At 42.5% G+C, this 15,996-nt stretch overlaps 1 protein-coding gene and 1 long non-coding RNA gene across 2 annotated transcripts in view; one reads left to right on the top strand and one right to left on the bottom strand.

Moving 5' to 3' along the window:
- LOC310846691 overlaps positions 1–2,812 on the top strand; it is a 28,019-nt gene extending 25,207 nt beyond the window's left edge. Inside the window, exon 3 of the long non-coding RNA XR_014565476.1 lies at positions 2,262–2,812. This is a non-coding gene — a long non-coding RNA (uncharacterized lncRNA). The remainder of the gene's footprint in view (positions 1–2,261) is intronic.
- The window catches only part of PLPPR5 (phospholipid phosphatase related 5), a 92,434-nt gene that overhangs the window by 49,560 nt on the left and 26,878 nt on the right, over positions 1–15,996 (bottom strand). Inside the window, exon 2 of the mRNA XM_083743551.1 lies at positions 1,119–1,251. Within this exon, the coding sequence (XP_083599677.1) occupies positions 1,119–1,251 (133 nt within the window). The remainder of the gene's footprint in view (positions 1–1,118; positions 1,252–15,996) is intronic.

Below are 15,996 nucleotides of genomic sequence, written 5' to 3'. Positions count from 1 at the left end.
TCAGGGGGGTTTCATCAAGTTCCTTAGAAATCTGTCTGGGAATACCAAGTTGAAAATCACTGCCTCTCTTTTAAAAGATTCTGAAAAGGTTTTCAAGAACAACAACAACAAAAACATTTTCTCAGATGCCTCAAAATTACACTTTTTGGAGGGATTCATTTTCACTGTTGCATATTTTTATGTTTTGGGATTTATAGGACTATGGTGTGTGGCATCCTATTTTTATTTACTTATTTGCTTCCTTGTAGTTCTCAAGATGAATATTAACGTGAGGGGAAAGTATTACCATAGGTCATTCTTCACCAGCTTGTTGCCCTCCAGAGGTTTTGGGTGACTGATGGGAGTTGTAGTCCAAAACATCTGGTGAACAACAGATTGGCAAAAACCACCATCTAGGGAAAGTTTTCCCAAACCAGGGTATCCAGCTGTTTTTTGAACTACAATTCCCATCATCCCTAACCACTGGTCCTGCTAGCTAGAGATGATGGGAGTTGTAGTCCAAAACCTGGAGACCCAAGTTTGGAAAACCCTGATCTAGGGTGAAGACTGGCATTGTTTTTGCTTTCCATCACTCTAGTGGGCATCTCAAGAGAACAGGACAAATCTGCAAGGAAGGCCAACAATGTCTTTGCACATGGTGCTCACCAATAATAATGTAAGAATTATGAAATTCTAGGTTGTCTGATGTAACAAAGTAAGCAGTTTTTGAAGACTAGTCTGGTGTAGAAGATTTAGCAACAGAATTTCATCCTGAAAGGGCACAAAAACCTCAAAGGAAGCAGCAGAGAACCTCTGACCTGCAAACCTAATTCATTCCACCTCATTTGGCCCACAAAATTGTTTTGGTGAAGCCACACTCACCTGCCCTGCACTGGGCATCATATACATGTGAGGCAGGTGAAAAACCAACTGGGCTAAATGGGATTTGCAGGCGCCGCTGACTGGCATCAGCTGCAAAGCCCTATACACAGTACTTTGCAAGCATTGAGAATCCGCTGGTATTCAGGGCTTTGCAAGTGCTGTGTCAGGGCGCATGCTTTGAAACAAAAATGGATGATTTACAGGTGGACAGCCTGTGTGACACATGAAGATCTGGAAAGAATGCATAATAGTCTTACCAAGAAATCTGACAGTCCTGCGCACCAGTGGGTTTATATAGCAACAGTCTCCGGTTAATATAGTTTTTTCTTGGTTTTCAAAATCCCGTGTGGCCATCTGTAAGCAAAACACTGCAGTTTCTCCAACGATGATCTTGAAGGGGGAGAACAAAGAAGAAAAGGATTTCAGTAAATATGCTTAAAAGCGTGAGCAAACAGTCCCTAAAGAAGCCAGTGTCTAACCAAGTGAGGTGCTGAGTATACTGATGTTGGGGAAGGAGGGAGGCTGTAGATTGTCATCTGTTCCCTTATTGTGCCAGAGCAGGGATAGTCAACCTGGTGCCCACCAGCCCTAACCATCATGGAACATAGGAAACTGCATTATACTAAGTGAAGATATTGTTCCCAGCTCAGTTTTGTCTTCAGTGACTGGCCTGGTATTAAACCAATGACCTGCCCTTCTCTACAGGCAGACTTTGCTTCTGATTTATATGACCAAAAAAACTAATGGTGGACACACTGCTACTAAATATGAGTTTATTTGGCAACATTCATGATTATTTGATATGATTTGTATAAATATGAACCTTGTATTCCACTATGGAATCAACTTTATGCTACTCATTTATTTAAAGCTTTCTATGATTACGTATTATAATTATTATGCTATCATGGTTTTTTTTTAATTCCTCTTTCTAGATTTTTATTGAGCATTTAAGACAAATATTTTCAGGTGCAACCTGTGAGGTAGAAACGGGGATCAGAAGAAATGATGGGTGATAGCTTGGAATTTCTTCAGTGCAGGTTTTTTATATTCTGGTTAAAGAAGCCAGGCAGTTTTATCATACAGTTTTAGAAGTCTTGGAAGTAAATTAATTCTGGATTCTTATGGAACACACAAACACACACCAGTCCTACAATCCTTATAAAAAGGAAATTCAGGGCTTCGCATATCATCTATGATATCCTTTGCCTTCAGTCCTTGAGTAAATATGAATTTCACCTTGAATGTGAATTAATCAGAACAATGACAACAACAAAGAGAGCTCTTTATATCCAATCCTAAAACAGCATTTTAAGTGTTGTTCATGCAAGTGTTGAGTGAAAGCCTTGACAGCATGTGTATTTCAGAGGTAATCTTGTTCTCCTCCCATCTCCCCACAGCAACTGTAAAGAACACAATGGATTTGGCACCGTATGTAGACACTTCATTTCCAGTGCAACTTTAACTGAGTCCAGAAGCAGATAAATGGCCAAGGCAGCGGGTGCAAGTTCAGAAGAATCTGCTCCAATTTGCTGTTCATGCCTGAGGAAATTTGACAGCAGTATTCCCTGGGCAAACTCCAGCCAGTTTTACCTCAGGACTCAAAATCTTGGGGAATGGGGCTCATTATTTATTTATTTTTACTTAATTATTTGCTCACTACAAAGCAGCTTACAAAAATTAACAGCCAAAAGAATTTACATAGAAACAAAGAGAAGCCATTGCAGTAAAACCATTTACAGTGACCCATAAACTTCTCATGACTAAAGTCTTTGAGGGCAGAAACTGGAAAGTGCAGGAAGATTCTGGAAGATTCTATAAGGTTCATTTCTGAGGCAAATATTGTTTTGACTATCTCAAAGTCACAGTGAGTCAGGAGAGATAAGTTCCTGTGCTCAGCAAGCTGCTCTCTCGCTCTCTCTTACTTTCGTTTGTACCTCATGTGTCTGACTTTTTTCTGAAGTTTTTTGTAACAAGCCGTTGCCTTTTAGTAAAAGGTTTTTTTTCCCTTTTGGACCTTTGACTCTGCATGGTATTTGTTTGTTTGTTTGTTTGTTTATTGGTTGATTGATTGATTGATTGATTGCAAGACTTGTCCATCAGGTTATGGACCCAGCTATTTTTTTTTGAGTTTTTGAGTGTGTTTTTGAGTATGGTTCCTGAGTCAAGGGCTGGAAGTGGCAAGGTGATGCCAGAGATTGCTAGGAGCTGTACTGTGAGGCATAAGGAGCTTGTGTGGTGAGGTCAACAGAGCTGGACTAGCCATGAAGGTGCTGGAATTATGGCCAGAAAGCTGGAGCCAGAGGAGGACAAGGAACATCTCCTGGAGCTGCTTGAAGAGCAGAACTTCAGCATCAGCAAGCAGTTATCAAGCAAAGAGGAGAACATTGATCATGATCTGTCAAACACCTGGGAGAAGAGATAGGCTCTCAGCTGGTGCACAAAAGATGTCAAGGATAGTGCCCTCATTGGGGAGAGCATTCCACAAGTGGAGAAGCCACCTTCTGAACCTCCTTCTGAGGGGACACCCAGAGGAGAGCCTCAGATGAAGGGTCCAGGTAGGCTCATATCAGGAGAGGAAATCTGAAAGTTATTGCGATCCCGAGCCGTACAGGGCTTTTAAGGTCTTGTCTGACTCGCCATTCTTCCCTGATTCTCAGAGCCCTGCTTGCCTCACCAGAGTTGTTTGCCTTACTGATAGAATTTGCTTTCCTGCATAATGGACCATCCTAGAAAGCTGGAATGGGCCTCATCTGATGATTGTCCTGGTTCTGGCTTGGTTGTCAAATCTTTAGACTGTTGATCATGTCATGGGTTCAGTCTCAGGAGATTATATCTGGCCTTGATCTGCAGTTCTGGACTTGAATCCCACCAACAAAATTTAGTTGTGAGGCACAACTAAACTTTATTAGCAGTTTTCTGGATTCCTGCCACACTGTTTGCACACCAGATTTGAGGGCAGAGTACAAATTTAGGTTTCCGCAATATTAAAGTGCCCTGTCACCCTACTAATGCAGAGGTGGGAAACCCTTGGACCTCCAGACAATGATGAACTACACCTCCCATCAGTCCCAGCAAGCGTGGCCAGGGATGATGGGAGCTGTATTTCAGCAACCAAAGGTTCCCCACACAAATCCTATCACAACAGATGCCTTTTCAAAATGCTGAGGGTTTTGTTTTTTTTTACACCTTGGATGCAACAGTTGATTTAGGTCCATGCTTGGATAGAGATGTAGGCTTTTCTACTCTTTTGATACTATCTTGCTTTTGGATTTACATCCAGTTCATTCAATACAAGTACATGGCCCACACTTTGAACTGTATTCCAGCATTAGCTGCTATTTATGATTCTGTTATCACTCCTCCCACTGGGAAGGTCAAGCAATGTTCCGTGTTCTATTCTGGAATCTCCTTTACTGCCAATTACAAGCTGTCTTGCAAATTTTATTTATTAACCTCGTAAAAGTAATTCGGTAGATTTCTGCCTACATTCTTCTCAATCGCTGTTAGACCAATGTTTAGATTCTCCCCTCCTTCTCCCCTCCCAGATTATTTCTAATTTTGAGGCACCCGCTGACACCTGTACCTAATGATCCAAATCTTGGCTGCATTATTTCTCATTAACCTTCTCTTTCCCCATAAAATGAGCATTTAGTTTCAGTGTTCTCATGACAATCGTTTGTTCAGTGATATCCGAATGAAGAAACTCATAGGATTGCGTCAAGTCTCTGATGCTTGTTTAAGCTGATGAAAGAAAATGCCAACCTGATGCAGTTTTCATTTTATAAATTTAATAAAACACTTTTATCCTGCTTCTTAGTCAAAGACTCTCAAAGTGACTGTTTTAAAGGGTTTTTTTCTAACAAATTTAAAAGCATAATGTATTCAGGTTGCAGCACATTAATCAGGAAGTAATGCGCTGTGGGTTAAACCACGGAGCCTAGGACTTGCTGATCAGAAGGTTGGCGGTTCGAATCCCCGTGACGGAGTGAGCTCCCGTTGCTCGGTCCCTGCTCCTGCCAACCTAGCAGTTCAAAAGCATGTCAAAGTGGAAGTAGATAAATAGGTACCGCTCCAGCGGGAAGGTAAACGGCGTTTCCGTGCACTGCTCTGGTTTGCCAGAAGTGGCTTAGTCATGCTGGCCACATGACCTGGAAGCTGTACGCCGGCTCCCTCAGCCAATAAAGCAAGATGAGCGCTGCAACCCCCAGAGTCAGCCACGACTAGACCTAATGGTCAGGGGTCCTTTTTAAGCCCCACTGAAAACAATAGGGTTTATTTCAAAATCATTCTGAAGGCATCAAGCACATACCAGAAAATGCAAGTTGCCCAAGTAAAGTAGATTCAGAAAGTATGGAAGTTTCAATGGGCAGGCTTCATCTAACCAGTCCCATCAGTGGAAGCTTTGTACAAAGACAACTGCTTGTGTCCCCCCTCCCCCCTTTTCCCCTCTCTCTCACACAAAATTGGCTCTGGGGGTCAGAAGAACTCCCAGAGCAGCATGGAGGGGGGTGGGGGCATCATTCCATCTGGCAAGCTAGAATTATTGAAGAGCGCTACGTTGAATTCCACCTAATGTGTTTACTACGTTCAAGTAAAATGCAATGTGCTAAATTAGATTGCTCTCTTTTGGCTCAAATTGACATTGTGGGTTGGCCGCTCTTTCAAGCATGTGCAGATACACATACACAAAGACACACACACGAGAGAGGGAGGACTGACACACAAAGTGGAATATAGCAGATGGGTTGACAGCTCCCTTTCTCTCCTCTTCTCCCTGCTCTCTATCTATCTTCCCTTCCCCATCCCATTCACTCTCATTCTGTGGCCCACTCCAAGCCTCTTGGTGGAATGTATACAACTTGCAGGTTAGCCACCCCTCCTCTGGTTTCAGATGTGAACTATTAGCCTAATGGTACGCAGCAGTGCTATTTCCCTGGAAAAAACAGGTGCCATAACTCACCGTGAACACCTCCCTCATTCTCTTAGCATGGCAATGACACCCACCAGAGAGGTGCTGCTGTGAATTCCCCCTGAAAAAAGGCCTGGTATGCAAATTTGCATGAACTTCAGAAATAACTGCAAGCACACCAAAACAAAAGAGGCTACCTTTTAAGATGATTCATAATATTATTTTAAAAAATAATTACTGATTCATGATATCAAATCTAAATTAAAAGCATGGGAAATTATTCATCATGATTTCATGCATTCATTCAGGAGGAGTTTCCATCCTCAAGCCAAACCAACACACAGAAAAAATATATATTATTTGTGTTCAGCGGCGGAGGAAGTTGATTGGGTGCCTGGGGCCGCATGCATGTCCTGTACCCAGGAGCGGGGGCAGCTGCCTGCGGGGGTGGGCCAAGCCAGGGCAGGATGCTCTGTGGGGCCTCTGAGAAGTCTGCCTACCTCCTTCCACTCCGCCACCCTACAGCTGAGGGGGAGACAGTGGGTGGGCAGTTTAGGGCAGCACGGAGCCTGCAGGCGCCCAAGCCACCGTGTCACTCCCAGGGAAGACGCATGGCTCGGGCGCGCTGCAGGCCCCACGGTGAGTGCCGCCCAGAATTTTGTCACCCTCCTCAGTGCTGACACCCGGGGCGAACCGCCCCCCCCGCCCCCCATTCCTCCACTCCTGCTTGTTTTGCTGGATCATCCAATGTTAGTCTTGACAAGCTTTCCACTTCCAATAGCCAAAGACAGAAAGTATCCTGGCCTGCATATTTTTTATTCCTGATTCTATCACTACTCCATTTTTGGCTTTTGCCCTTGTAACCATGAGTCCTGTTTCTGTCACTGCATTCAGTCTTCTAACCCAGTCTTGACACTGGGTTTATCCTGCAACTTCTTTGTAGCTGCCTTGTGTACCAATGCGAAAAACCCTTATTTTGCCATGTTGCAAGCAGACTGCTGAGTTAAAAGAAGAAGTTTATAACGTTAAAGCAAGGCTAGTCACCTTCCACCCCCCTTAAGACTCTTGCCGTCCCTCACCAAGCTTTCTGGTGCTATTGGGAGTCCAACATCACCAAGAATAAATCACATTGTCTTATCCTTGCGCTCAACCTACTGAAAGAGACCAAACGCACTGAATTTTAAAACTTGGAAATTGCAGGATGAAGGTGAAATATCATATGGCCTCAAAGTATGACTGATGTTCTCATTAAATATCCAAGAATAGACCTAATATTCTTGTACTCGGGGCAATAAATTCTGAGGTCTAAAAGGGACGCCACATCTGACATCTTTACGAGACAGGATTTCCTCCAATAATTGCCATGTGCTGCTGAACAGATGATACATATTGAACATATATAGCTCAATATAGCTGAACTGCTTTATTTCACATTTAGCAAGTAGTTCGTTTTTAGAAAGGCAATTTATCTTTCTTTGAAAATGGAGGGTATTGGGAAGTTTACAACTCTGCTCAGCAGTCTGCTCCAACCACAATTCTCTTACCACTTACCAAGGGGGTGGAATCATACTCAAGTTTGTGTGTGTGTGTGTGTGTGTGTGTGTGTGTGTGTTATTTTGAAGGGATTTTGTACCTACTGTATTAACCCCCTGGCAGTTCTTAAAGTCAAGACACCCTATAGTCAAGACACCCATTAAAAACAAAACAATTCTGGTGTTTATGCCGAATCAGTCCAAAGGTCCATTTCACCACTGGCAGACGCCATCTTCTCTCACCGTGTGAGGATATACTGCAAACAATAGGCTTACCAGCTGCAATAGTGGGAGAGTCAAGCATACTAATTTCACACAGAAGCATATCATTGTTTACTTCAACTCACATGTGGAAACAACTCAGAGGCCATGAAAGGAGGAAGGGTAACAACAGGAAGATTTAAAGGAACTATTGGAAACTCAAGGCAGTAGAGATATAAGATGATCAGAGCCCCCACCGAACTTGAAGCATGGGAAGTCCCCCCCCAAAAAATTTATAATTTGGCGGAATATTTGGACTATATGATATGTATTTGTATAATTTGGAATATTTAATGTGATTTGATTGGATTGTTAAAATGGAAAAATTAATAAAAATTATTTTAAAAAACAAAACAAAACAATTCTACTTTGAGCATAGATTCCAGTGGCCAAATCATTAGATCCACATAATCTATGGATAGGATTTGCCAGCTTCATTACTGTTCCTGAGCTGCAGCTCAGTAGTACAGGATCTGCTGTGCATGCCGAAGGTTTGATCCCAGGTTCAGTCCCTGGGATCTCCAGCTAAGTCTGGGAAATACTCCTGCCTGAAACTTTGTAGAGCCACTTCCAATCAGTGCAGACAACACTAAGCTATTGGTTTGACTCAGTCTAAGGAAACTTCCTATATGCCTTTTATAACAGCAGCCTGAGTAAACATGATCTGAGGTGCATTGCTGCCATCAATCAACCTTCCCACATCTTGGGTTTAAAAACAAACCAACCTGTGTCCTGTGTAGCATTATTGTGTCCAGGGTATCGTATTCAGGCAAGAGCCAATAAACTGGAGATCAGACCAGATAAACATTTACCCTCATTGCATGATGTTATTTGTTTCTTTTACTGGAAGTTAACTGGGGAAGAAAGACTTGGTGGAAGACTCATGTCAATGACTACCCTGTGCCCTGCAAAATGCCACATAAGGTCTTAACACACCTCTCCCCCAAGTCAATTACGTTTCACATCAGGAAAATCTTCACCTGCTTCTTTTTTGCACTTGAGACTGCCTTTGAAGTTTCAACTGAACTATGCATAATATTGAAGGACAGTACCTGTTTTGAATATTTAGTTGTGTCAAACCACTATTCTTTATTTTCAAAATTATTAATTTTTTGCCCCGTGTTTTAAACAGGCTAAGTAAAACCTAATCTGAGAGCTAAGTGACACAAAACAGTAGAGTGTATAAGGCAGCAATCTCTAAGCTCTTTGTGGATTTATTAAATGTAAATCCAAGTACAGGCAGTGAAGGACAATTTGTGATTTTTAATACTTTTTTCCTGCTAAGTATGCATCTCAATATTCAAATCTGCAAATACGAATTTGACTTTTTTTTCCTGCTAAAGGCTTGTGTGCTTTAGTTTAGAAATATCATATTCTGAGGCTTAAAAACCCACTGTATATGCAAACCCCAATGGAGTAAACAATTCTTTGATCTTGCACAATCATTTGAGTAACAAAGCATTGAATGTTATTTCTCTCTAGGGTTCACATTCAGGTTTCTTGCAAATAGTTTTTATGAGTGATTGTCAAGCCACACATTACAGCAAAAATAAACCCCTAAGCATCAATTAAAGATTGGTCAAGACTTAAATTCTGACTGTATATACAGTATAGATTATTAGGGAAGCCCACTGCTTATTTCACTCCATTGTAAAAAATTATCTTTATTTCTGCCCTCTTCTTAATATTATTTAACCAATGATCGATCCACAAGAAGGCTTGCCTTTTTATCCATCGACTGCTAAACTTTTTGTCAAAAGCTTTTGCATCTAAGCTTATAATGTCTACCATTCTTTTTGACATTCTTAAAGAACTGATGAGACCAGACTTTCATTTCCAGAAGTCATGCTGACTCTTCCACATCAATACTTGTTTTTCCTGCACGTTGAACAATTTAGCTTCAATAATGCTTTCCAACAACTTAGCAGTGTCAGAAGTCAGGCTAATGGGCCTGTAATTTCTGAGTTTCATCTAAATACCTTTTTAAAAATTCATATTACCCTTGCTACCGTCCAGTCCTCTGGTAAGGAGACCAATTTAGTGACAGGTTCCCTATTTTTGCTAGAGCGACAATTTCACACTCGAGTTCTTCAGAAGCTCTTAGATATATTCCATCCAGGCCTAGTGACTTGTTAATTTTTAATTTGTCAGTTAGTCTTGGCACTTCATCTCTTATCACCTCCATTTGACTTCGTTCTTCAAATGCCTTTCCTGAAAAAATCGTGATTCAGGTGTGAGTACCTGTCTAATATCTTCTGCTGGTGGATGTAAAGAATTCATTTTTCTCTGCAATTTTACTACCCTTTTTCAGTAATCCTTTTACAATGTCATCTTGCAATCTTCCTAGCCCTGTGACTGTCTCTTCTATCTCGTGTATTTAAATAAATTATTATTGTTTTATGAAATGATTTTATCAATATGCTTCTCAATGTTTATTTGCTTGCATTACTGAAAGGTCTACAAGAAATTATGTTGTCTTCAAGTTTTACTTTGAACAAGATTTCAAAGTAGCTTCCCTGACTTTTCTAGCTTCCTTGACTCTGCTTGTTAAAAGTAAAAGGTAAAGGACCCCTGGACGGTTAAGTCCAGTCAAAGGGGTGCGGCACTCATCTCGCTTTTCAGGCCGAGGGAGCTGGCATTTGTCCACAGACAGCTTTCTAGGTCATGTGGCCAGCATGAGTAAACCGCTTTTGACACAATGCATCACTGTGATGAGTGCCAGAGCGCACGGAAACGCCATTTACCTTCCCGCCACAGCAGTACCTATTTATCTACTCGTGCTGGTGTGCTTTCGAACTGGTAGGTTGGCAGAAGCTGGAACAGAACAATGGGAGCTCACCCTGTTGTGCAGACTCAAACTACCAACCTTCTGATTGGCAAGCCCAAGAGACTCAGTGGTTTAGACCACAGTGCCACCTGTACCCATTGTTAACCATGCAGGTAACCTCTTAGATTTCTTTGACCTTATGCTCTATGGCAGGGGTAGTCAACCTTTTTATACCTACCGCCCACTAATGCATCTTTCTTGATGGTAAAATTTCCTTACTGCCCACCAGTGCTGCAGTAACATGTGCCATAGAACTGGGGATTTGAACCCTGGTCTCCCAGATTCCTGATCCAGCAGTCTAACCCCTACAACACACATAAAAAGGTAAAGGGACCCCTGACCATTAGGTCCAGTCCTGGCCGACTCTGGGGTTGCAGCACTCATCTCGCTTTATTGGCCGAGGGAGCCGGCGTACAGCTTCCGGGTCAAGCATGTGGCCAGCATGACTAAGCCGCTTCTGGCGAACCAGAGCAGCGCACGGAAATGCTGTTTACCGTCCCGCCGGAGCAGTACCTATATATCAACTTGCACTTTCACATGCTTTCAGACTGCTAGGTTGGCAGGAGCAGGGACTGAACAACGGGAGCTCACCGTCGCAGGGATTTGAACCGCCGACCTTCTGATCGGCAAGTCCTAGGCTCTGTGGTTTAACCCACAGCGCCACCCGCCTCCCCATACATAGCTGGTGCCTTAATCCCTATCCCTGTTAAACACCACAAAGGAAAAGTCAATGCAAGCTTGTTGCTGTTGTGCGGATTCATAGCAGGTAGGTGTATCTTGAAGACCTGCCCCTGGACTCACCAAAAGTGACATCTGTGAATCCTTAGCAACTGTTGCCGCCTCGGGGAAATCTACTTTGCATGCTGGCAATTGCTCTAAAGAAAAATCCAACAGTGTAAACTGTGGTCCTTTGAGGTTTTGTAAATGAGAACTGCACTTTTCTGTAAACTGATATTGGCTTGTGAGGTGAGACCGCTGACAGGAAGAGCAGTAGCAAAAGAACTATCAGTAGCAATTTCTAGTTCATTATGCTGAGCCTTCCCCTGGGGCCATTTCTGTTGTATTTCCTTGTTGCCATTGCTCCTTGTTTGTTTAATAGACACAGAATGCCCTGCTTAATTCCCTTATAAGCAGGATGCTGTTTTTTCTCCCCACTATTGGGGAAAATAACCAGCCATTTTGAATGGAAAGGAAAACAATTTCCTTGTTAATTCAGCTGGATATCTTGCTGATTAGAATAAATAATGAGATTGACACTGGAACTGAACATTAAGAAACAAATTTGATACCACACGTAAATTTAATGTTGCCTTTGCGATTGTGATCTTAAATTGTCGTCGCTTCTCTGCTTCAAATCATGTTGAATTGTTTAATTTCTTTTATCTGGACCTTTTTGTGCTGCTGCTTGGTTTAAAGTTTCACGTGCTGGTTTCTATGCCTAAATTGTTTCGGTGATTCTGATGGTGAGGCCTCTCTCTGAATGGTGGCAGAAAAAGACTGAAACAAATAAATGGAATTAGGAATTCAATGGCTGATTTCTGTGCGTAAAATATTACACACCACCTCCAGCTTGTTATTGATATTTGGATATGGGGCTTGTGCATGGCATATTATTTACCAATTGACCTAGCTAGCTATATTAGGGCAAAATGTGGGTCACATGTCAGCTTAATTTGCTATGCTAACATTACCATTAGTGCATAAAGTGGCCCATCTTTCCCTTTATGGACATTGTGAGGTAAATGGTAAAAATCAGGGCTGGTGTCACAGGGAGCGAGGAACTGCCAGGGACCCCCCTAGACATGCTGCAATGAGGAGGTTTGAGGGGGTTTTTAATGTGGTTTTAATGTGTTATTCTTAACAGGCGATTCTGCTAATTATTGCAATTTGAAGACACTGACCATTCACCTGGCAATAAGCAAGGGTGAGCATAAGATCATTTTAAGTCATAGGAATGGAAGATATGTGGTCAATCTGTTCATTTATTTATTTATTTATTAAGGAAATGTTTTAATTTTGGATATGTACCACATAGGAACGGGAGTAAGAATGCAGACTACTGAGGAAGGCTGACGAAGCCGAATGTATCTGGCATTCCAGGTATTCACACAAATCCGCTGAATATTGAGAGCATTTAATGTATTCTCCTGTATTCCTTCTTACTCACATTACTGTGAGGGAAGGTCAGCGGTTTGAATCTGCTCAGCGGTGGTGAGCTCCTGTTGCTCTGCCCCAGCTCCTGCCAACCAAGCAGTTTGAAAGCACACCAGTGCAAGTAGATAAATAAGTACTGCTGCAGCCGGAAGGTAAACAACTCTGGCACTCACCACGGTGTCCTATTGTACCAGAAGCAGTTCAGTCAAGCTGGCCACATCACTCGGAAAGCTGTCTGTGGACAAACGCCGGCTGCCTTGGCCTGAAAAGCGAGATGAGCGCTGCAACCCCATCGTTGCCTTTGACTGGACTTAACCGTCCAGGGGTCCTTTACCTTTACCTATGCTTATATACATGTTGAGGATAAAATGTCATACAACTGTTCCAACTGTGCTAGCATTGCAGCTCATCAGGTGGAACTATCCCCCTCCTCCTCACACACAAACTGCTCTAGGATTCTCCCATTCCCCTCTCCAGCCAATTTTGGGGCCTGGGCGTAAGTGGGGCAGGAGAGGGGGGAATGTCCTTATGGGGCTGGTTCAGTAAATCCTGCCCTTCATTATTATATTCTTACAGTTCACAGATTTAGCCAACTGAAGTTTCTGTATTGTACAGGTTTTGTTTTAGTGCATGGGCTTTTATTCTTATTCTTATTATTATATCCTTGTTTTTCCTTTTTACATCCACAACAAGGCTCAACTTTCTTCTTTTGCTTTGTTTATAATGGTTTGTTTTTCTTGACTTTTGTGCTTCATGTAATGGTAAAAATGATTCATTTTACACAAATTCAGACTTTTAAGTAGTAACTGGAGCGGGTGATCATCTCATCTCTCCTCTACACAGCTTCTCCGTTCTTCCTTCACAGCCTGCAAGAAATCCAATTTTCTCCACAATCCCGGCAACCTGCATCAGCTGTTTAACAGATGGGAGTGGGGCAACATGACCGAGTGTGGGGTGATTTAACCTTGATCATTCCCTGGGTAAAGTAACTGAGAATTCAGGGATTCTCTGTATTTGGGAGGGCATAATATAGAACCCTTGATATTGGGAGTTCTTGTGACAACTCATCTCCAGTAGGTCTTGTGCCCATGAAGCAGTTGCTGAGACTGGAGGTCCATGCCTCCCCAAAGCTGCCTAAGTCCCCTCATCTCCAGGGTTTTCTCCAAGCAACTGGAGACTGCATCTGTGTGCAGCCAACCTCTCCTCGCCCTCTTCATGCCTCTCCTGGTTCTGGGAGACCAGCGGGGATGGGAACTTGTCACAGCAGGAGGGGGAGACACTCGTGACTCTTCACCAGCCTGACTCATCTCTCCCTGTTGGCCTCCCTACTCTCCTGCTTCAGCTTCAGCCACAGACCTGTTACCTCTCCAGCTTCCAATACAGTGGTACCTCAGGTTAAGTAGTCAATTCCTTCCGGAGGTCTGTACTTAACCTGAAACTGTTCTTAACCCGAAGCACCAATTTAGCTAATGGGGATGACTGGCAGAATCCGAGACCAGGGAGAAGAGTCAGTGGAAGAAGACTGGAAAAAGTTTAAAGACTATCTACAGAAATACTGTAAAATTAATGAATGTTAGAAAAATGTTGGAATGAACTTACATGGCTTTCGTAGAAATGTTATAAGGAACTAAGTACAAATAGATTATTAATGTATTAAAGGGAAAAAATAAGGTTAGAACATGTTAAGAAAAATTACAGGACAGAAAACAGAGGAAGATGGAAAGGAATTGCTGAAACAGTTAATTGAAGTGGAATACAAAAAGGGAGGTGTGAGGAGGTCGTTGAAACAAGTGAATGAAAGATAAGATATTGAAACTATTGGATGTGTTTTAAACAGTTGTTGTTTTGTTATGTTAATTCAACGTTTTAGTGTTATTGTTATGTAGTGCCTTTGTTTTTTTATTGTATTGTATTGTTTTGTTTAATTCTTTTGCTTTCTTCTGTAATCTTTAAACTGTTAATAAATATCATTTTTTAAAAAAAATTAGCTAATGGGGCCTCCTGCTGCTGCTGCGCCGCCGGAGCACGATTTCTGTTCTCATCCTGAAGCAAAGTGCTTAACCTGAAGCACTATTTCTGGGTTAGCAGAGTCTGTAACCTGAGGTGTATGTAACCCGAAGTGTATGTAACCCGAGGCACCACTGTACCTCCTCTTCCCAGTCTTCTCCCTCTTCATTCTCCCACCACCAATACCTGGTCTCTGAGCCTTCTTCACTGGGGGGGTTCCCCAGCGGATTCCTCCCACCATTCCTCTGTGCCCAACCAGTCCATGGCATCAGGGCAGAAGGAGGCAGCCAACCCAGATCACAAATATTAAAAGTGTGTGGCAATTCATAATGCCAGCCCTGGATTTAAACAATGAGGACAGCAGGCACAGCTGAGATAGATGCAGTCTTATGAGTTGACAAAAGGGAGTAACGGTGGAACCTGTTTCTATTCCAGTCCCCAGGGGAAAATTGCGACTTACCACAGGTAAGTAGGGAAGACTAAATTGCAGTTTGTAGCTGAAAGGATTATTTGGCAAAAGCCATAAATAAAGATTGACTGGCTGGCTGGAAAGAACATATTAATCAGATATTTTGAACTGGGAGTTTCAGGTGGAGATCTATACGAGAGCATTTCACACAACACCAAGTGACAAGATCTATTATTCAGTCCCCCAGCCTTTTGAAAAACAATCTGTGGTATAGAGTGGCATGTTTTGTGACACAGCGGAGCTAAAAGCTTTTTTGTTCTAATATTTTATACATCGTCTGAGTATGCCCTTTCATTCCCCATGAAAGAGGTTTTCTCTTCAAGCCTAGATTGCCAATGCCGAGAATGCATGAGCGTTAAGAAATTGGAAGAAAAATTTGACGCATCACCACACACCATGGCCTCGATCCTATGAGTAAAATGGAATGTGCTAAATTAGATGGCTCTCTTTTGGCCCAAATTTACGTTGTGGGTTGGCCACTCTTTCAAGCATGTGCAGACAAACATACACAAAGATACACACACGAGAGAGGGAGGACTGACACACAAAGTGGAATACAGCAGATGGATTGACAGTTCCCTTTCTCTCCTCTTCTGCCTGCTCTCTATCTATCTTCCCTTCCCCATCCCATTCACTCCCATTCTGTGGTCCACTCCAAGCCTCTTGGTGGAATGTATCCAACTTGCAGGTTAGCCACTCCTCCTCTGGTTTCAGATGTGAACTATTAGCCTGATGGTACGCAGCAGTGCTATTTCCCTAGAAACTGTGAACACCTCCCTCATTCTCTTAGAATGGCAATGACACCCACCTGAGAGGGGCTGAAACCCAGCAGAGAGGTGCCAGAACTGAGTTCCTGTGAGTTCCCCCTGAAAAGTTTGCTTGAACTTCAGAAATAACTGCAAGCACACCAAAACAAAAGAGGCTCCTTTTAAGATGATTCATAATATTATTATTATTATTTTAAAAAATTACT

Source organism: Podarcis gaigeae (genome assembly GCF_964106915.1).
Source record: "Podarcis gaigeae genome assembly, chromosome: 6".
Taxonomy (NCBI): Eukaryota; Metazoa; Chordata; class Lepidosauria; order Squamata; family Lacertidae; genus Podarcis; species Podarcis gaigeae.
Note: the sequence above shows the minus strand (reverse complement) of the source record. Positions and strands in the feature narration are given on the sequence as shown.